The sequence below is a fragment of the Hyaloscypha bicolor genome (assembly GCF_002865645.1).
Source record: "Hyaloscypha bicolor E unplaced genomic scaffold K444scaffold_39, whole genome shotgun sequence".
NCBI lineage: Eukaryota > Fungi > Ascomycota > Leotiomycetes > Helotiales > Hyaloscyphaceae > Hyaloscypha > Hyaloscypha bicolor.
Window position 1 is genome coordinate 688,447 of NW_020194541.1, and position 16,208 is coordinate 704,654.

Genomic DNA, 16,208 nt, shown 5'->3' on the forward strand with positions numbered 1-16,208 from the left:
GGAACTAGATATACTAATATTATTTACTAGTTCTTTACTAAATACAAGAGAGTTACTAGAAGTATTCTAGTTTCGGAACTCTATAATATGGCTTATAGTTTTAATATAAGTACTTTAGTTAAATCTATAATTAATAAAATACTAGAAATAGAACTATTACTAGTAGTCTATACGGATTTGAAGTTATTATATAAATGCCTTATTAAATTGAGAACTATTTAAGAAAAGCATCTAATAATTAATATAATATACCTTTACTAGATATATAAATAATAAGAGATTATAGAAGTCAAATGAATTAAGGGAGAATTGAATTCTGCTAATTCTATAACGAAATCGAAGCTAATAAACGCCCTTAAGCGCCTAATTAATATAAATATTATATAATTAGATATAGAGAAATAGGTCAAGTACGGATAAGGCGGGAAATAAATATATGGGATAGGAGAATATTATAAGAGGGGAAGTTATATATAAAAGGCCGCAGCCTTTGGTATATAACCAAAATCTCAGAAGTAATATGGATATATAAAGTATTTGGGAAATCTGGCACTAGGCCGGATTAGGGAATTTGCATATAATTAGAAAGAGATACTGTTTTTTGTATTTTTTAAAGAGTTTCCAGTATTAGTATAGCTATTTTTTTGGGAGTTACGTATATAGTTACGGGATACGGGATACGGGATATGGGTAATAGGACATGGGCAATAAGATATGGGTAATGGGATATGGGCAATGGGATATGGGATACGGGACATAGTTATGTGACCTCGTATTCTATTAGTGACTCGACTAGTAGACTAGACCTCTTTAGGCTTAGCAGATTTAGGGATCGCATATTAATACTATAATACTGCGATCCTTACTTCTGGATAATAATAACTTTACTAATTATATGCAAATAGTATTCCACGACTTATATAACAGTGCTATATATTACTAGTAAACCAATAATTATTTTAAAGAAATATATTTTATTTTTATATTTATAAAGCTTATAATATAATTATTTATATATAGCTTTAAAATATATTATAAAAATAATTCGAAACTTTTATTCTTTATTTTTAATTCTTATTTCTTTAAAAAAAAAGATTTATAATTTTTTATAAAAATTTAATAATAAATTTAATAAAAAAAGTAATATTAAATTCGATTTAAAAAAAGACTTGAAATAAAAAGTAATTAATAATTCTTTTAATAAAAGCTTTATTATTAAACTATTTATTAACTTGTTTTTAAGATTATTTTAAATTAGAAAATAATATAAAATCTAATTTTAATACTTAATATTAGAAGTCTTTTAATAGCTTTTATAAACTAGCTTTTAACTTTAATAATTTAGAGAATTATTTCAATTCCCCGAATTCCTTTTCTTATATATAATAGTCTAATATTAGTCTAGAAGTAATCGTTTTATTTATAAGTTATTTCTTTTTATTATTACTTATATTTAAAAAGAAAATTATTAAATATTTTTAAAGTATTTTTAATAAAAATAAAAATAAAAATAAAAATAAAGCAAAATAAGATTATTTAAATTCTGCTTTTACTAGTATATAAATAAATAGTACGAGATATCCGATTATTAATAATAAAGATATTTTATTTATTTTAGAAAAATAAAAGTAATAAAGAAAAATTAAAATTAAATAAAATAATAAAAGAAAATATAAGATTAGTAACTTTAATATTAGCTTTTTTTTTAAAAAAAAAACAATTATTAAATAAGGCTTAAATAATTGCTTTTTTAATAAAAATATTATATTTAAAAAATTAAAGTAATATTAAGCCCGGTTTAGAATCCCGATTTTAATATAATTAAAATATAAAATTAATATAAAATCCAGGAAAAAAAAGATTATAAAGAAAATAAAATTATATAATTTCTTCTTTCTTTAAGCTTTTTATTTAGTTTCAGTATTTCTTTTACTTGCTTTAATAAAATAGAATTTATATACTTAAGCTAATATTTCCTTATAAGTTCTTTTAATAATTTAGTAAATTATAAGTAATTTACTTAAAAAAGAAATAAATATAATAAGAATTAGACTAATATTTAATATAATTATATGTTTTTATATAATTTCTTAATTATTTTCTTTTTTATATTTTAGCTTTTATTTTTCTTATAAAATAAATATTAAATAATTTAATATATATTTTATTTATATAATATCTCTTAAATTTATAAATATATCTAATTAAATTCTTATTATATATTATAATTTTTTTATTTCTCTTTAATAATAAAAATAATAATAAAGCCTAAAAAGTATTATTAGCTAGAAAAAAGTTTATATATAAGAATAAATATATGAGATTTAATAATAAATAAAGAAAAGTAATTTAATTATTAAAACTCTTATATATAACTAATTAATTTATTATAATTTCGCATATAAAATGCAACTAATTTAATATTAGTATAGCAAATCGCGAAATTGCCGAGTTTTAATCCGAGTATTCTTAAATTAAACCGTAATTTATATAATAAAACCGGGATTTTAGACGAGGAAACTTAATTATAAGTACTTGGCATTTATATCCGCGAATTAATATATATTAGTAATTACAAACCGAGAACGCTTTTCTTTAGAATTATATTATCTTCTTATATATTATCTCCAAATCTGGATCTATTATTATTATTATATATCGAAAGTCGATAACTTATTATTGCCTATACTAAAGACTCCAAATGTTTTTCTTCAAGTTTTCCGTTAACCTCTCTCTATTCCTGCACATTTCAACTACCTGCATTATACTACTAAGCCTTTTGTATCCCTCTGCTTCCCATGGTTCTAGCATCTCTAATACTCGCGGACGACAATCGAATTCGACAGCTATAGCAGTTTCTACTTCCCGAAGTACAAGAGCGACCAATTCGCCTAGCAGGGCACCTTTAGTTCCGCACAGTATATTAACCCCCTCTAGTTCGGCTGCATCGACCCTTAGTCGAAAGCACCGAGAAAGCAATAATGGTAGTACTACGTCAACTCGCTCGACTACTACAGCGTCCTCCAGTAGCGTAACCTCAAGTACTAGTACATTACCGCCTCCTCCGCCTCCTCCGCCTCCTCCGCCTCCATCCTCTCCACCTCCTACCACTCACCCTACAATATCTTCTCGTAGCACTACTAGTACGTCAACATTAATAACGCCCACCTTATCGACAGAATTATGCAAGTATAGTAATTGCGAGGGCTCATCATGTTTACTCGAAGAAGCCCGATCTCTCCAAGAGCTGGCTTTACCTGCTTTGTTTAAGCGTGAAATGAGGGGTCCAGAGAATTACGACGGCGATGTGACTAGATTTTTCTTAACAGAGCTATATAATGCAAAGGCAAGCGGGCAATTATTGGATAATCAGGGCAGCGGGGGAGCGGCCAGGCTAGAATATTTTCGAGAACAGGATCTTACTACTGGTATAGTTGGCCTTTATGGGTGTACTTCGATTATCGTTGTATCAAAAGGAGCCGTATGGGTATCGCATTGGTGGGAGGATCCCCTCTTTACCGCAGAAAGTTTCCGGGAATTTCGAGACCGCGTCCTTACACCCCTAGTCGAGGGAACTGGATCGGAAAATGGAGACGAACGAATACCGGGCCTTGGCGGGCTCACCGGTCCTACGCAACCCTTTGAGGCCTTATATGAGCCTCGAGCCTTGATTGTATCCGTCAGGCAGCAAGATGGTCCAAATATTTTCGAATATGCGGGTAAAATCCGTGTAGTAGAACTTAAACTCAAATCGCTAATGCCCAATATTCGCATCACAACATACAAGTACAGAAGGAATAGGGAGGCAATACAAAGTAGCAGGGAACCGAATGGGAAAATCCTTATTCAATACAGTGCTACTGAACCAGACTGTGAGAGAAAATACAGGATTTGGGTGGAGGCTCAGGAGGCGCTTGAAGAGTCCTGGCCGGCGGCTGAAGGACTACCGTGTAGGAGCAGCTCGACAATCACCTCTTCCGACTATTCTACCAGCACCTTTACCAGCAGTTCTCTGCCAGTGGTAGAGGCCTCTACCAGCACCTCTACCAGCACCTCTTCCGACTATTCCACCAGCACCTCTACCAGCAGTTCTGCTAGCCCCACGTCAACCCCATATACTCCATCGACAACTTCGTCGGCAGCTACTTCGGCACCTTCTAGGAATGCGTCATGCATAGCTTCGAGTTTCTATGGGGTTTTGTCCTGCGTGGCTTCAATCGCAAGTGGATGCCTAGGAGGCGATGATGGCGTTCAACGCTGCGTTTATAAGTAAGAAAGGCCCAATATATCCTGATATTATAGTGCTAATTATATCTTATTATAGCCAGCAATTGCTTTCGCTTTGTGTTTATGACTGCGGGTCTCAGAGCTACTGCGGGTCTGGAAGCACTTGTACTAGTTCGTGTCAGAGTACAGGCTATGCTTATGGATGGTGTACTGACGGGTACCTAAGTCTTACTATTCTCTGTCTAGTCTATATACTAATACTTAGTTATGTTTCTATAGTGACTTCCCGTGTATTTGCAGTCAAACCGATGGCATTGGCACTTGACTCATCGGTAACTATGTCCTAATCAGCAACGCCTAAATTGCCATCTACTTGAAATGCGTCATGCCAAAATATGGATATCTTTTTGGATACAACCTGCGAAGCTTCGGTCACGGGGAAAGGATAGGACGGATTTGGTACGGACAGGAATGGTTATCAGATTGGTATATGCAGACGGAAGTGGCTCGGCTTGTAGCATTTAACTGCAGTCATTCATTATGGTTCAAATAGGAAGGATTTCCGTAAGCACAAGAATGGGGTCATTAAAGTGGCACGAAAGAAGTTTCTCGCTTGCGATTTTGTGACTCTGAGGTTGGGGTAGCATCACGTAATCTACAAGCGAAGTTTGTGTGATTCCGGATCATGCTTTTATAGGGAAAATGTAAAACGACCCCCCCCCCGGGTGTCGATGAGGGGTGTCGATTGGAATTTGGGGTGTCGATAAACTTGTAATTGGCTACCTAAGCTCTTCAAAAATCTTAGGTTATATTTTTTAATATAAGCATAAGCTAGCATATTATAATCCCAGTATTATAATCACGTGCTTTCTAACTTATAATAAAAAGATTCCTTAAAATAGAATTTTAATTTAAGGGAGTTTATATACTAATTAATTAGGTTCTAGTTTTTGAATCCTATAAGGCCCTATAAAATAGGGGCTTATAGGGCTCTTATATTTGGTTTTAGGGACTTATTCGCTAAATTTCTAGGCTTTCTTAAGCTTATTTTTAGGCTATAAAATATGAAATTTTTGACTTCTTTAATTAAAAGAGCTATTACTAATCCAAAGTCTATAAAAAGCTCATATTTAAATAGCGGTTAATTAGTGCTATAACAAAATAAAACAAATATTAAATTATATTAATTCCTTATAAAATTAAATTAAATTATAGAAATAGCCAAAGTTTTGGTGTTCCTGTCCGAGCGCCTCTACTTTAGGTTAGTTCGGCCCCCAATCGACACCCGGGGGGGGGTCGTTTTACATTTTCCCCTTTTATACATAATCAAGTATATACGCGGAATCACGTAAGCTCATTCGAGCCTATTAAAGGGCCCGAACAGTGTGCGAGAAAATTAATCTGATTAATTGATTAATTCATGAAGATTCATGAATAGCGTGAATAGAATTTGATTAACGTAATACTTATGCAATTTGATTAGATTAGAATAATTAATCATGAATATTCATGAGAGTATAGTGCGATCTGGGCACGCAATTACGTACATAGAACGCAAGGAGTAGGAAGAGACGCCACTCAGACACGGAAGCCTTGAGCACGAGGGAACAGGTGGTATTTCCCCTCGCGATCGGTCTGAACATCATTCTCCCAATTTGCGAAGAATTCTTTGTAGCTGGAACAGAGTCTGACGGTCGTTCGGAGGCTCTGTGAGGATGACTGGAACACCCTGTATTTTTCACCAGTAGTATCCTAGGTGCCTGCTTGTTCGCTGAAGTCAGCACCCAAGCGATATACAGGCTGACACCCGTTACTCGCGTTCAGGGAGATACTATACTAGTGTTTGGCAATTATCAACACTTTTTCCCACTCTCAGAGCTCAAACTCATCAATTTCAATATCTCTGGAGTCTATATAAACGCTAAAACTTGCCATACTGAAGACTAGTGCTCTTCAACTCCATTTCCAAGTCCTTAAGTATGAGGTTTCAACTCTTCCCACATTTGCAATAGGCACCGATCACCTCAATACTCCACGCAACTTCACCAGCTACAGAGAAAATTCGACATTAAACATTATTATTCCCTTGGCCCTTCCCTACAGGGAAACACAAAGCTCCCGCTTCGCCACATAGAAACTCTGGCAATGTAGTGACGGTGCCACCCAACCGAACCCTCGTCTCCAAACACGAAAACACAGTACAAACAACCGCTAAGATAAATATGAATATCGTGAAGATCTTGTACCACGACTCGTGTATACAAGGAATGATGGTCGAGTGGGTCTTGCCCCGAATGATATAGAAGGTATAGATCAAAATAGCAAAAATGTCAGAACAAAGTACATGGTCTGCCATAACAATCGCGAGGCCGGGTCATAGGGAAGTCCTGGGGGATAGCGCCAGAAAACCTCGGAACAGGATCCAGCAGCTGGGCCCAAGATACCCCAGGTCGTCAAGAGCCAAAATGCCCGGTACAAGATCCCCTGCCAGCAATGAAGGGGAAGAAGACGATCTCTGACATCCACCTCCAATAGATGGTTGCTGACAGGGGCTTCGAGGATGTTTTTGCCGACATGCTTTTCCAAAGGAGTTTCACTGATCTCTGAACCCAAATCGGTCCCCCTGAAGTTCATATAACTGTAATCGCTAGATAACCACAGACCAGCAAACAACCTTATAAGCCCTAGCAATTGCAGCCCCGCGAATACACCTGGTAATCCTAGCAGTATATGTTCTGAGCCCCCAATATACCCTTCGATTATATAGAACATAATTTGCGCTCCTTGCACCGTCTGCACTAATGTCGTAAAACTCGAAGCCGACAATAGCTGCACATGTGGCTTCACTGGCACCTTTGTAATCCAAGCCCTACTCCTCACCATGATTTCTTCAGATCCATCCCAACGCTTGCGCTCTGCGTCCCAGAATACAGCATTGCATGCTGCCATGTCGCATTGGTCCCAACTCCGTGCTCGAACGCGCCGATCCACAATAATATAGTAGCGCCAGACGATTGAAACAGGATTGAAGTGTGTGAGGTATGAAATCCAGGTTGGTCCCTGGGATAGGCTACCCAGAATAGTGGGACTCACAACGCCGCCTGCGAGGTGTGCGATGAAGGGAGCGAGGCAGATAGTGATAAAGTCGGTCCATTGTTTGAAGTTAAGGCCTTGTGATTGGTATGTGAAGAGAATTTTGGGGACGGTAAATGCAGAATGAACTCCTGGGCAGAGAAGGAGGACGAGGAAAAGATCAAACGTCGTGATTTACTTTTTAAAGGAATGAGAGAAAGTTCGATCAAAAGTGCAGAAGAGGGGTATAATGATATATGATGTAGGCTTCAACCTTGGATTTCAAGGAATCGGTGAACTCCTTCCCCAGAAGTTATTCGCTCCCCGCAATTCTGGTGGCGTAGCTGAAAGGCAGTTGGTAGAGGATGATAGGGCACATTTCCGCCACAAGCAGAATATAGGGCTGCAAACCGGTTAATTCCCTTTTTTTTCTTTTTTCTTCTTTTTCTCTTCTTTTTTTTTTTGGCGGGCTCAATTGCATGATTGCTTTAGGCGACTCGCATAAGCCAGTGGTCTAGATCGAATTTATCACAACCGCATAGGTCATTTGGTCGTACGTGATGTTGGATCTTCGTATATTCCTAAGAAAGGCGTGTCAGCTTTCTCAGCTCCCCACCAGTTCTTTGAGGCTGAAAGCTTTTGACAGCACTCGTCAACAATATCTCGAAAGCCAACCACGTGGTCGCGATGCAGAGAGGAAGTTTCTTTGTAGCTTCCAGTGTAACAGCTTCGCAGATTGCTTATTTTCGTGTCTGTCGCCCCTTTTCATTTGGGTTTGAATGTAGCGCAGCTGGTAGGTGCTTAACGGCATTTTGGGCCTAGGGGGTGCTCTGCTGGGTCCAGAAATGGACAACAGAAGAGGATAAAGAGGATGGACGTAGGTGGAAGGCTGGGTGGAGCTCAAGCGCCCACACGTGGTGCCTGAGGCTGTCTAACATGCTGGTGTGTGTGTGCGGTGACTAGAGTTGGGGTGCGGGAGTATCGAGAGGTTAGTTAGCTAACCCTCGAAAACAGCAACTCGCTAACTGTCTTATTATATAAGAGAGTAATAATTATAAATTAAGTAATTATTACTTGATATTTTATAAAGAAGTCAGAAATGTGCTTATATAGCAAACTCTCACTTTTATTATTTTTAAAACTAGTAATAAAAGTCGAATAAATGATACAAGTTTAATAATTAGAAACTAGCTTTTTTAAGAGCAAAAAAAGAAAGCAAAAAGCGAATTAAACTTTCAATTATCTAAGCCCCTTCTAGGGTTGCCTGGAAGACTGCCAGCACATATCTAAAAGTGAGTTAATTACTACTAAGCACGAAAATTACTACTTTCGGCTTACAATCCTGTTTAGGAATAGTATGTGAGCTAAACAGGGGGTTCTACAATGTGCAGGGACCTACCCACTTTTACATTTATCCTTCCACTTATAAAAAGCCCATCCAGCCGCCCAATCTTGTACATTTCTTTGCCATTCAATGTCTTAGTTCAACGTACTTATTCCGCCCTACGCATTGATAGAAGCTCGTGATGACATATCGCCAGCTCCCACATATTACCAACCTATTCCGTGCTCAACAGCTGAGGACCAGAGTCGCAGCAGTTTCTTCCACTAAGTCACCAAAGAGGGCAATGTCGTCAAAACAATGTAAGGAACCAACTATAACGAGTCATTCCTCGCACCTAGCCATCATCTTCTGATACCAATGAAGCCAAACCGGTCAATTTTGGAATCATTCTGTTTCCAGCTTTCCAGGCGCTTGATGTATTCGGTCCTCTAGATGCTTTGAGTTTACTTTCGCGGACCAACAACATGCATCTATATACTATAGCCAATACCGTGGACCCAGTCTCGACACAGCTGCCTCAAGATAAGCAGCCAAGTGACTCCGACTTTGGACAGCTGGTCGTGCCTACGCATACGTTCAAGACAGCGCCCCCTCTCGACGTGCTTGTCGTCCCCGGTGGGCAGGGCAGCCGGGCAGCAGGTCTGGAGCCAGCGATTGACTTCATCAAGGAAGTTTATCCCTCACTCCAGTATATTATCTCGATATGTACCGGAGCCAGACTTGTTGCACAGGCTGGAGTCCTCGATGGCAAGCGTGCAACTACAAACAAGCTATCCTGGCAATCAACAATAACAGTGCGCTCTGAAGTGGACTGGGTGCATCGCGCACGTTGGGTTCAGGACGGTAACGTATGGACCTCTTCAGGTATCAGCGCTGGCATCGATGCCACCCTTGCCTGGATTGAGCATGTCCACGGGACTAATGTCGCAAAGGCAATCGCGGACAGAATGGAGTACAATCGTGTGACAGATGCGGGCGATGATCCATTTGCAGAGTTGTACGGTCTCACAAAGAAGTCATGAGATTATCATGCACTCCGGCCTATCTCATATGATCTTGGTTGCAGCATATTGTTGTGTTTGGTTATTGCTCTTCTTCGCCTTGTCAAGTCACCATCCGTATTTGTTTGTTTCTATGTACACAATGCTTCTCTTATACCTGACTTGGCTGCCTCTTTAACGCTCTATTCTTCAACACAGCAGAGGTCAGGTACGCTGCCCCACCAGCCAACATTGTAAACCCGCCAAATAGTTGTGCATATAAGTAGTCTCCATTCCGCAGAGCAACCAACCGTCCTCCGATTGGTGGCCCGGTGAAACAAGATATGCTCACGATGCCCAGGATCATGCCGACCTTTGTCCCTACTCTTGTCGGATCTGTGCTCAGATCGCCGACTGATGCAGGAAACAAGCTCTGGGTTGCATTTGCACAGATGCCATAGATAACTGCCCATCCAAATAAGCCTCCAGTTGAGTTGACTCCAATCCAGCCAAGCAGAAGGACCCCGCTTGCTAGCTCGACCGGGATCAGAGAGTGAAGAATACCAAAGTATCTATCCGCGAGTAGGGATGGAATGGTGCGCCCAAAGATGCCTACACCGTTCATGACGATGATGGCGAGTAAGGATGTCCGCTGGGTAAAATCAAGAACCGTACGCCCGTATATGCCGACCTAATTTGTTAGCCCCCCGACAAGCTTGTGAAAAGAGGGGGCGAGGAAGACACAACGTACATAGAAGTAGGCAAAATAGATGCCCCAGAGAGTCAAGAAGGAGCCGAGAGCAAAGAACGAATATGGCGCTTCCTTGAAAGCACTTGCATCGAACAACGACCGAGCCTTTCGTGCTTGGATGCGAGGTCTCGCCAGGCTCACAATTATGATCGCGTTGAAGGTGACAACGGATGCCATGATGAGAACCGTCCATCTGAACCCATATTTCGTCATCGAGGTGTAGGCTATAGCCGGAAACACCATCCCTCCCGTGGCAGCACCGCAAGTCGCCAGAGAGACGGCAAAGGCTCGTTTCTTCTTGAAATAGGTCGGAAGAATCGACACAATCGGAGCAAACAGGAGCCCATGTCCAAGCCCGCTGCAGACACCTTGCGAAAGGAAGAATTGCCAATATTGTGTAGAGTAGGCTGTCGTGAAGATGCCAATAACCTGGAGAGAACAGCCAAGCATCAAACACAGGCGGCAGTACCCCAGATCGACCGCCCTTCCAGAGAAGACACCAACAAAGTTGAGTAAAAACATCTGCATGGACCCTATCCATGCCACATCCGAAGCTGACCTGTCGAGTAGTTGCACATAGTATGACTGGAAGAATCCGAACCTATAAAGAGCTATATTAGAGGCTGAGTGAAACTAGATTTCATCTTTCTCCGCACCATCATAGCCAACTCTGGGCTGGCTGATGCGCGAGGCCGAGGGGAAAGGCGTTGACTTACGAAGTAATGTAACCCCAGCAGTTGAAGATCACCAGATGGCCCGCCACAACCTGAGCCCAAGCAGCAAAGCCTCCATCAGGCACATCAGTATATACCCTCTGGTCACGTGCTTCAACATCAAACCTAGAAGTCGCAAGCGACGTCTACGGAAAGCCGTAAGGATCAGAAGACCAAGCGATTTTCGAATCTGGTTTTCGACCTTCGATATCTGATTTATGGCACGTACGTACTCTACCAAAAATTGCCCGTAACCAAAATACTGTATTCTGCAGATATAACCATACCTAACTTAAGTCCCTTTATTACTGTTTATTATAAGACTTATATATATAATTAAATTATATTTCTAAGTATAGATAATTTATAATATAATTAACTATAATACTTCTGAATTATTCTTATAAGATTATACTAGCCCTGTACTATTACTTATAATACCTCTTTATCCCTTCTTTCTACTCTTACTAATATATAACTAGCTTTATATATATAAGGTATATATAGAAGAACGGAATTATATTAGATTAGAGAATTAGTTATAGAGGATATACTTGGAATAGCTAGTTAGTAGGAGGCATATCCGAAACTAGTAAAAATAAATTAAAATATATGAAGTTATTAGTTTATAGGAGGTATACCCGAAACTAGTAGTACCGAATAAGGATATACTTGGAGTGGCCGGCCGGTAAGAGGTATATCCGAAACTAGTAGTAATAAATAAAGATATATATAGAATTACTAGTTAGTAAGAAATATATCCGAAACCGGTAGTAATAAATAAAGATATATTATAGGATAACTTAGTATAGATCTATATCTAAAATAAAGATAAATAATTTTACTAATTCTTTAATATAGAGGGGTTTTCCTACTATATTCTTATTTCCTAGATTACTATTTTTGCTTTCTTTTATTTCTATTCTTAATCTAATCTCTTTAAAACTGCCTTATCTAAGACTTTATATATTATAATATTATAGCCTACTATGAAAAGTACTAAAAGCAAAAAAATATTAGCCTTTTTATAGCTACTATAGTACTATTTTTCCCTCCTCAAGCCCGACCGAATCTATCTCAGAAGAGAAGTATTTATAAAAGACCCGTAAGCCAAAGCCTCTCGCTTCTCGCCTCTTGCCTTTCTAAGAATAATAAAAGGAATAATAATAATAATAGTACTAAAGAGATAAGTACTAGAAATTAGTATACTTATTAGGCCAAGTTCCAAAAGAATAAGGAAAAGAGAGAGAAAGAGGGAAAGAAGGAGCGGATAAGAAAGGAGAGGGAAAGTCTCTAAAAAACTATTACTAGGGATACTTTTTATAGTATATAGGAAGATAACCTTGCCTTTACTAGAAAGAAGAAAAAGAAATCGAGACTTTAGAAAAGTACTTTAACTAAGGCTTATAGTTAGTAAGAATTAAAAATAAAGAAAGATAATAAGAGAAAGTATAATAAAGAAGGGCTAACTAGTAAATATGGCTATAATTCTACTAATAAGCTTTTACTAATAGGCTTATTAATAACTATCTATTACTATATTAGCTATTCTGGGAAGCCGTTTAAGTAAACTGCCCCTTTAAAACTCCTATTTTTTCTCGACCCTTATAAGATATTTATAAGGCTTAGTAGCTAGATATTTAATTGCCTCCTAGAATCTAATATCTGGAAAAGTATTAGAAGGGCTAAATACTATAAACTTGACCTTAAGAATTAAAGCCTAATTATAGGCTATCTTACTAATAGGGTTACCTGCTTTAAAATTCCGGACTTTCTAGTTCTATTTAAAGAAAATTGCACTTTTAAATAGTTCCTTAAATATATAAAGAAGATATATCCTGATATAAACTATTAAGAGCCCAAACTCTACTTCCTTATTCCTATTAAAAAAAAGTGGCCTCTATAGGATTATTAACCGTATAAAGAGCTAATAATTAATTTAATAATAACCCCTAATACTAATAATTTATTAAAAACCCTTAATATTAATAACTTTAATAATAATATAATTGGAAATAATTATATATCTAAAAAGAAATAGTATTAGTATTAAAATACTAGTAAATAACTTAATATTATTTATTAAGAGAACTATAAGAAATCTAAATCTCTATAAACTCTAGCTAATAAGCCTATTCTAGCTACTAAAACTCTAGCCGCTAAAACTCTAGCCCGTAAGCCTATTCTAGCTACTAAAACTCTAGCCTATAAGTCTACTCTAGCTACTAAGCCTACTCTAGCTAGTAATTCAGAGAAGCCCTTTAATAAGGTATTTAATAAATAATATAAGTAGCTAAAAGAGTTTATAATAAAAGATTATATTAATAGGTATTAATATATATTAAAAAAGAGGCTAATAAACTTTAAAAAAGAAAAAAAGTAATTTAAGATACGAAAATAGAGTTTTGAAAAGGAAAGAAATATAGTAATTAAAGAAAGTAATATTTATATAGATAGGCTTAATAAGAGAATATAGCTTTTAAAAATTATAAGAGAGGAATTTGTAATTAAAAAATAAAGTCTTACTAAAAATCTATATAAAGAATCTTAAAGAGCTAAATATAAAGATATTTTTTTTTCTTTTAGGAGATTCTTAAAATAAAATAGTTAAGGAGAAATAATTATTTATAAGTTTAAAATATCTTAATAATTTTATAAAAAAGGATTTGGAAATTACAGATTTATAAAAGAAGGTAAGGCTTATAATAGAGGCTCTTTAATAAAGTTTCGATTATATAATACGAAATAAAAAAGAGCTTAGCAAACTAGTTATTTAGTAAAATAAAAGTAAAAGCTTAATATCTACTATATAAAAAGCTTTTTAGGTAGCTATATAAGAGACCTAGGGTAAAAGCTCGGAGTTAGTAGTACTAGTAGTCTAGGAAGCTTAAAATAAAGGCTCTGGATCTCTTAAAACAACTAGATCTAATATTAATAAAAGCTCTCTATAGTTAGCTAAAAGTAAGGGGAAAATATATAAATAATAAGAGATTATCTGAATTTCCTAGTATTATTAAATTAGTTATATTAAGAATCTTATTATTCTAGTAGCTAGTTAAATTAGAAATATAAAAAGTAATATTTATTTATTTCTAATTAACTAATTTCTAGTTAATTTTAAGAATCTAGGAATTATATAGTTATATACCTTTTTTTTTGGCTATATAATATCTCAAAAAACAAATATTATATATCTACTATAGTAAAGGGCTTTATTATTAACCTAATTAGGTAAAATATAATACTATTTTATTATATTACTAGCTATTTATATAGCTATTCTATAAGTAATTCAAATAAGCTTTAATATTCTCGGATCTTTATATATAGTCTAGTCTATAAACTAAAATAGTTCTATATCTAGTAATATTATAATTTAATTTTTAATATAAAAATAATTACTTTATTTTAGTATATTTAAATATATTAGATTTGGTTTTTTTAATAGTATTATTATTAAATTATTATTTTCTAGAAATACTAAATAATACTTTTCCCTAAGAGATATATATTCTTAATAAATAATAAAAGTAAATATAGAATTTAATAATATAATTATCTTATACTAGTATCTTTTTTTCTTTTTATAAAAATATAATTTTATTTTATCTTTATTCTAAAACCTCTATTTTTCTTCTATATTTTTTTGACTTTATTATTAATACTAAGAGCTAGTATCTTACTACCCTTTACTAATACCTCTATTAATACCAAGAACTAGTATCTAACTACCTATAACCTCTCCCTCTTTCTTTAAACTCCTTCTTCTTTAAATCCTCCTTCTCCGAATTCTTCTTTCTTTAAACCCCTCCTTTAACCTTTCTTCTTCTAAACCCTTCCTCCTTTAACTCCTCCTTCTCCGAACCCCTTCTCCTTTAACTCCTCCTTCTTCGAACCCCTCTTCCTTTAAATCCTTTACTAATAATACCAAGAGCTAGTACCTGACTACTACTTCCGGGTTACTTTTGTCCGGAACTTCTATACTATAAGTCTTTAACCTACTTACTTCTTAGAAAGCTAAATTTTAGATCCCTCCTCTCCTTTTCCGATACCTCTTATACCTTCGGGCCTTTTAGGAATACCCTTTCTCAAACTTCTAAAAAGAGGCTAACTTCTATTTAGATTTTTCTAAACTTTAATACCTTCTTCTCTTTTCTAATACCTTCTTTCCTCTTTTAATACTTATAAAAGCCTTTAGACTATTACTAAATACCTCTATTTTTTATCTTGGAATATATATTAATTTATTTTTATAGGAAATAGCCTTTCTTTTTCTAATCTCGACTTTTTTAATATATATTTTTTATTTTTGGGCTATTTAGATATCTCTCTATTTTTTTTAATGAAATATATACTAACTTATTTTTTAGTTCCCCTTACCTTACCTCTCTTGCCTTATCTTTCTTGCCTTATTTTCCTTTTAATATTACTATATATATGCCTAGTTAGTACTAGTTCTTATAACCTATAGTTAGGCTTTCTATTTATTAAATACCCGGGTATTTTATTTTATTTTTATTTTATATATTTTATTTTCCTTTTATTATAAATTAGGACTTAAATAGTATTTATCTTAAGTACTCGTATTCTCGGGTATATAAGACTTCTATAAATCTTTTGGGATTATAAACTAGCCTATTTTAGTTTGGGAGAGTTTTTTTGAAAGTATTTTAGGAGTTATAGTATTTACTATAACCCTTTCTAAAAATTAATATAATATAGGTAATTCTGGTCTATTTTCTCTCTATAAAGCAAACTACTACCCTAAGTCTATATAAAAGTCCTAATTATTTCTTGAGTTAAAGTATAAATATTTCTTATTTCTATTAAATTAGATATAAAAGATAATAAGTACTTTTGAGCTAAATTATAGTACTAGTTAAATACTAAGACTTTTTATATCTTATGAGATATTATTTATAGTTCCAGATATATTATATTTAATAGGGCTTCTATATCTAATTATTTTATATTATAGTAAAACATATAGTATTATAGTTAGGAAAGTTCTGCTTTATAATCTTATTTACTACTTATAGATTTTCTAGCTAATAAGTCTTAGCTAATAGCTAAGAAACTTATTAGCTATTTTATCTAAAGCCTCTAGGAATAGGAAGTTG

The 16,208-nt window shown here is 35.1% G+C and overlaps 4 protein-coding genes across 4 annotated transcripts; 2 read left to right on the forward strand and 2 right to left on the reverse strand.

The window, feature by feature from the left end:
• Positions 1 to 2,701: 2,701 nt before the first annotated feature.
• On the forward strand, positions 2,702 to 4,273 carry K444DRAFT_626126 (uncharacterized protein; the record flags this gene model as incomplete). The annotated part of the gene is made up of 1 exon (XM_024882605.1): positions 2,702 to 4,273. One exon carries the CDS (start codon positions 2,702 to 2,704, stop codon positions 4,271 to 4,273), a length of 1,572 nt encoding a protein of 523 aa, XP_024741162.1.
• Positions 4,274 to 6,540: 2,267 nt separating this feature from the next.
• On the reverse strand, positions 6,541 to 7,398 carry K444DRAFT_660601 (uncharacterized protein; the record flags this gene model as incomplete). Its single annotated transcript, XM_024886485.1, has 1 exon — positions 6,541 to 7,398. The coding sequence occupies exon 1, from the start codon at positions 7,174 to 7,176 to the stop codon at positions 6,541 to 6,543; it is 636 nt and encodes a 211-aa protein (XP_024741163.1). The 5' UTR covers positions 7,177 to 7,398.
• A 1,383-nt stretch (positions 7,399 to 8,781) lies between these two features.
• On the forward strand, positions 8,782 to 9,937 carry K444DRAFT_555354 (DJ-1/PfpI family protein). The gene is made up of 2 exons (XM_024876703.1): positions 8,782 to 8,943; positions 9,008 to 9,937. The coding sequence occupies exons 1-2, from the start codon at positions 8,826 to 8,828 to the stop codon at positions 9,664 to 9,666; spliced, it is 777 nt and encodes a 258-aa protein (XP_024741164.1). The 5' UTR covers positions 8,782 to 8,825; the 3' UTR covers positions 9,667 to 9,937.
• Positions 9,732 to 11,373, reverse strand: K444DRAFT_714164 (MFS general substrate transporter; the record flags this gene model as incomplete). Its single annotated transcript, XM_024888320.1, has 4 exons — positions 9,732 to 10,315; positions 10,376 to 10,976; positions 11,092 to 11,161; positions 11,352 to 11,373. The coding sequence occupies 4 exons, from the start codon at positions 11,371 to 11,373 to the stop codon at positions 9,797 to 9,799; spliced, it is 1,212 nt and encodes a 403-aa protein (XP_024741165.1). The 3' UTR covers positions 9,732 to 9,796.
• Between the last annotated feature and the right edge of the window lie 4,835 nt (positions 11,374 to 16,208).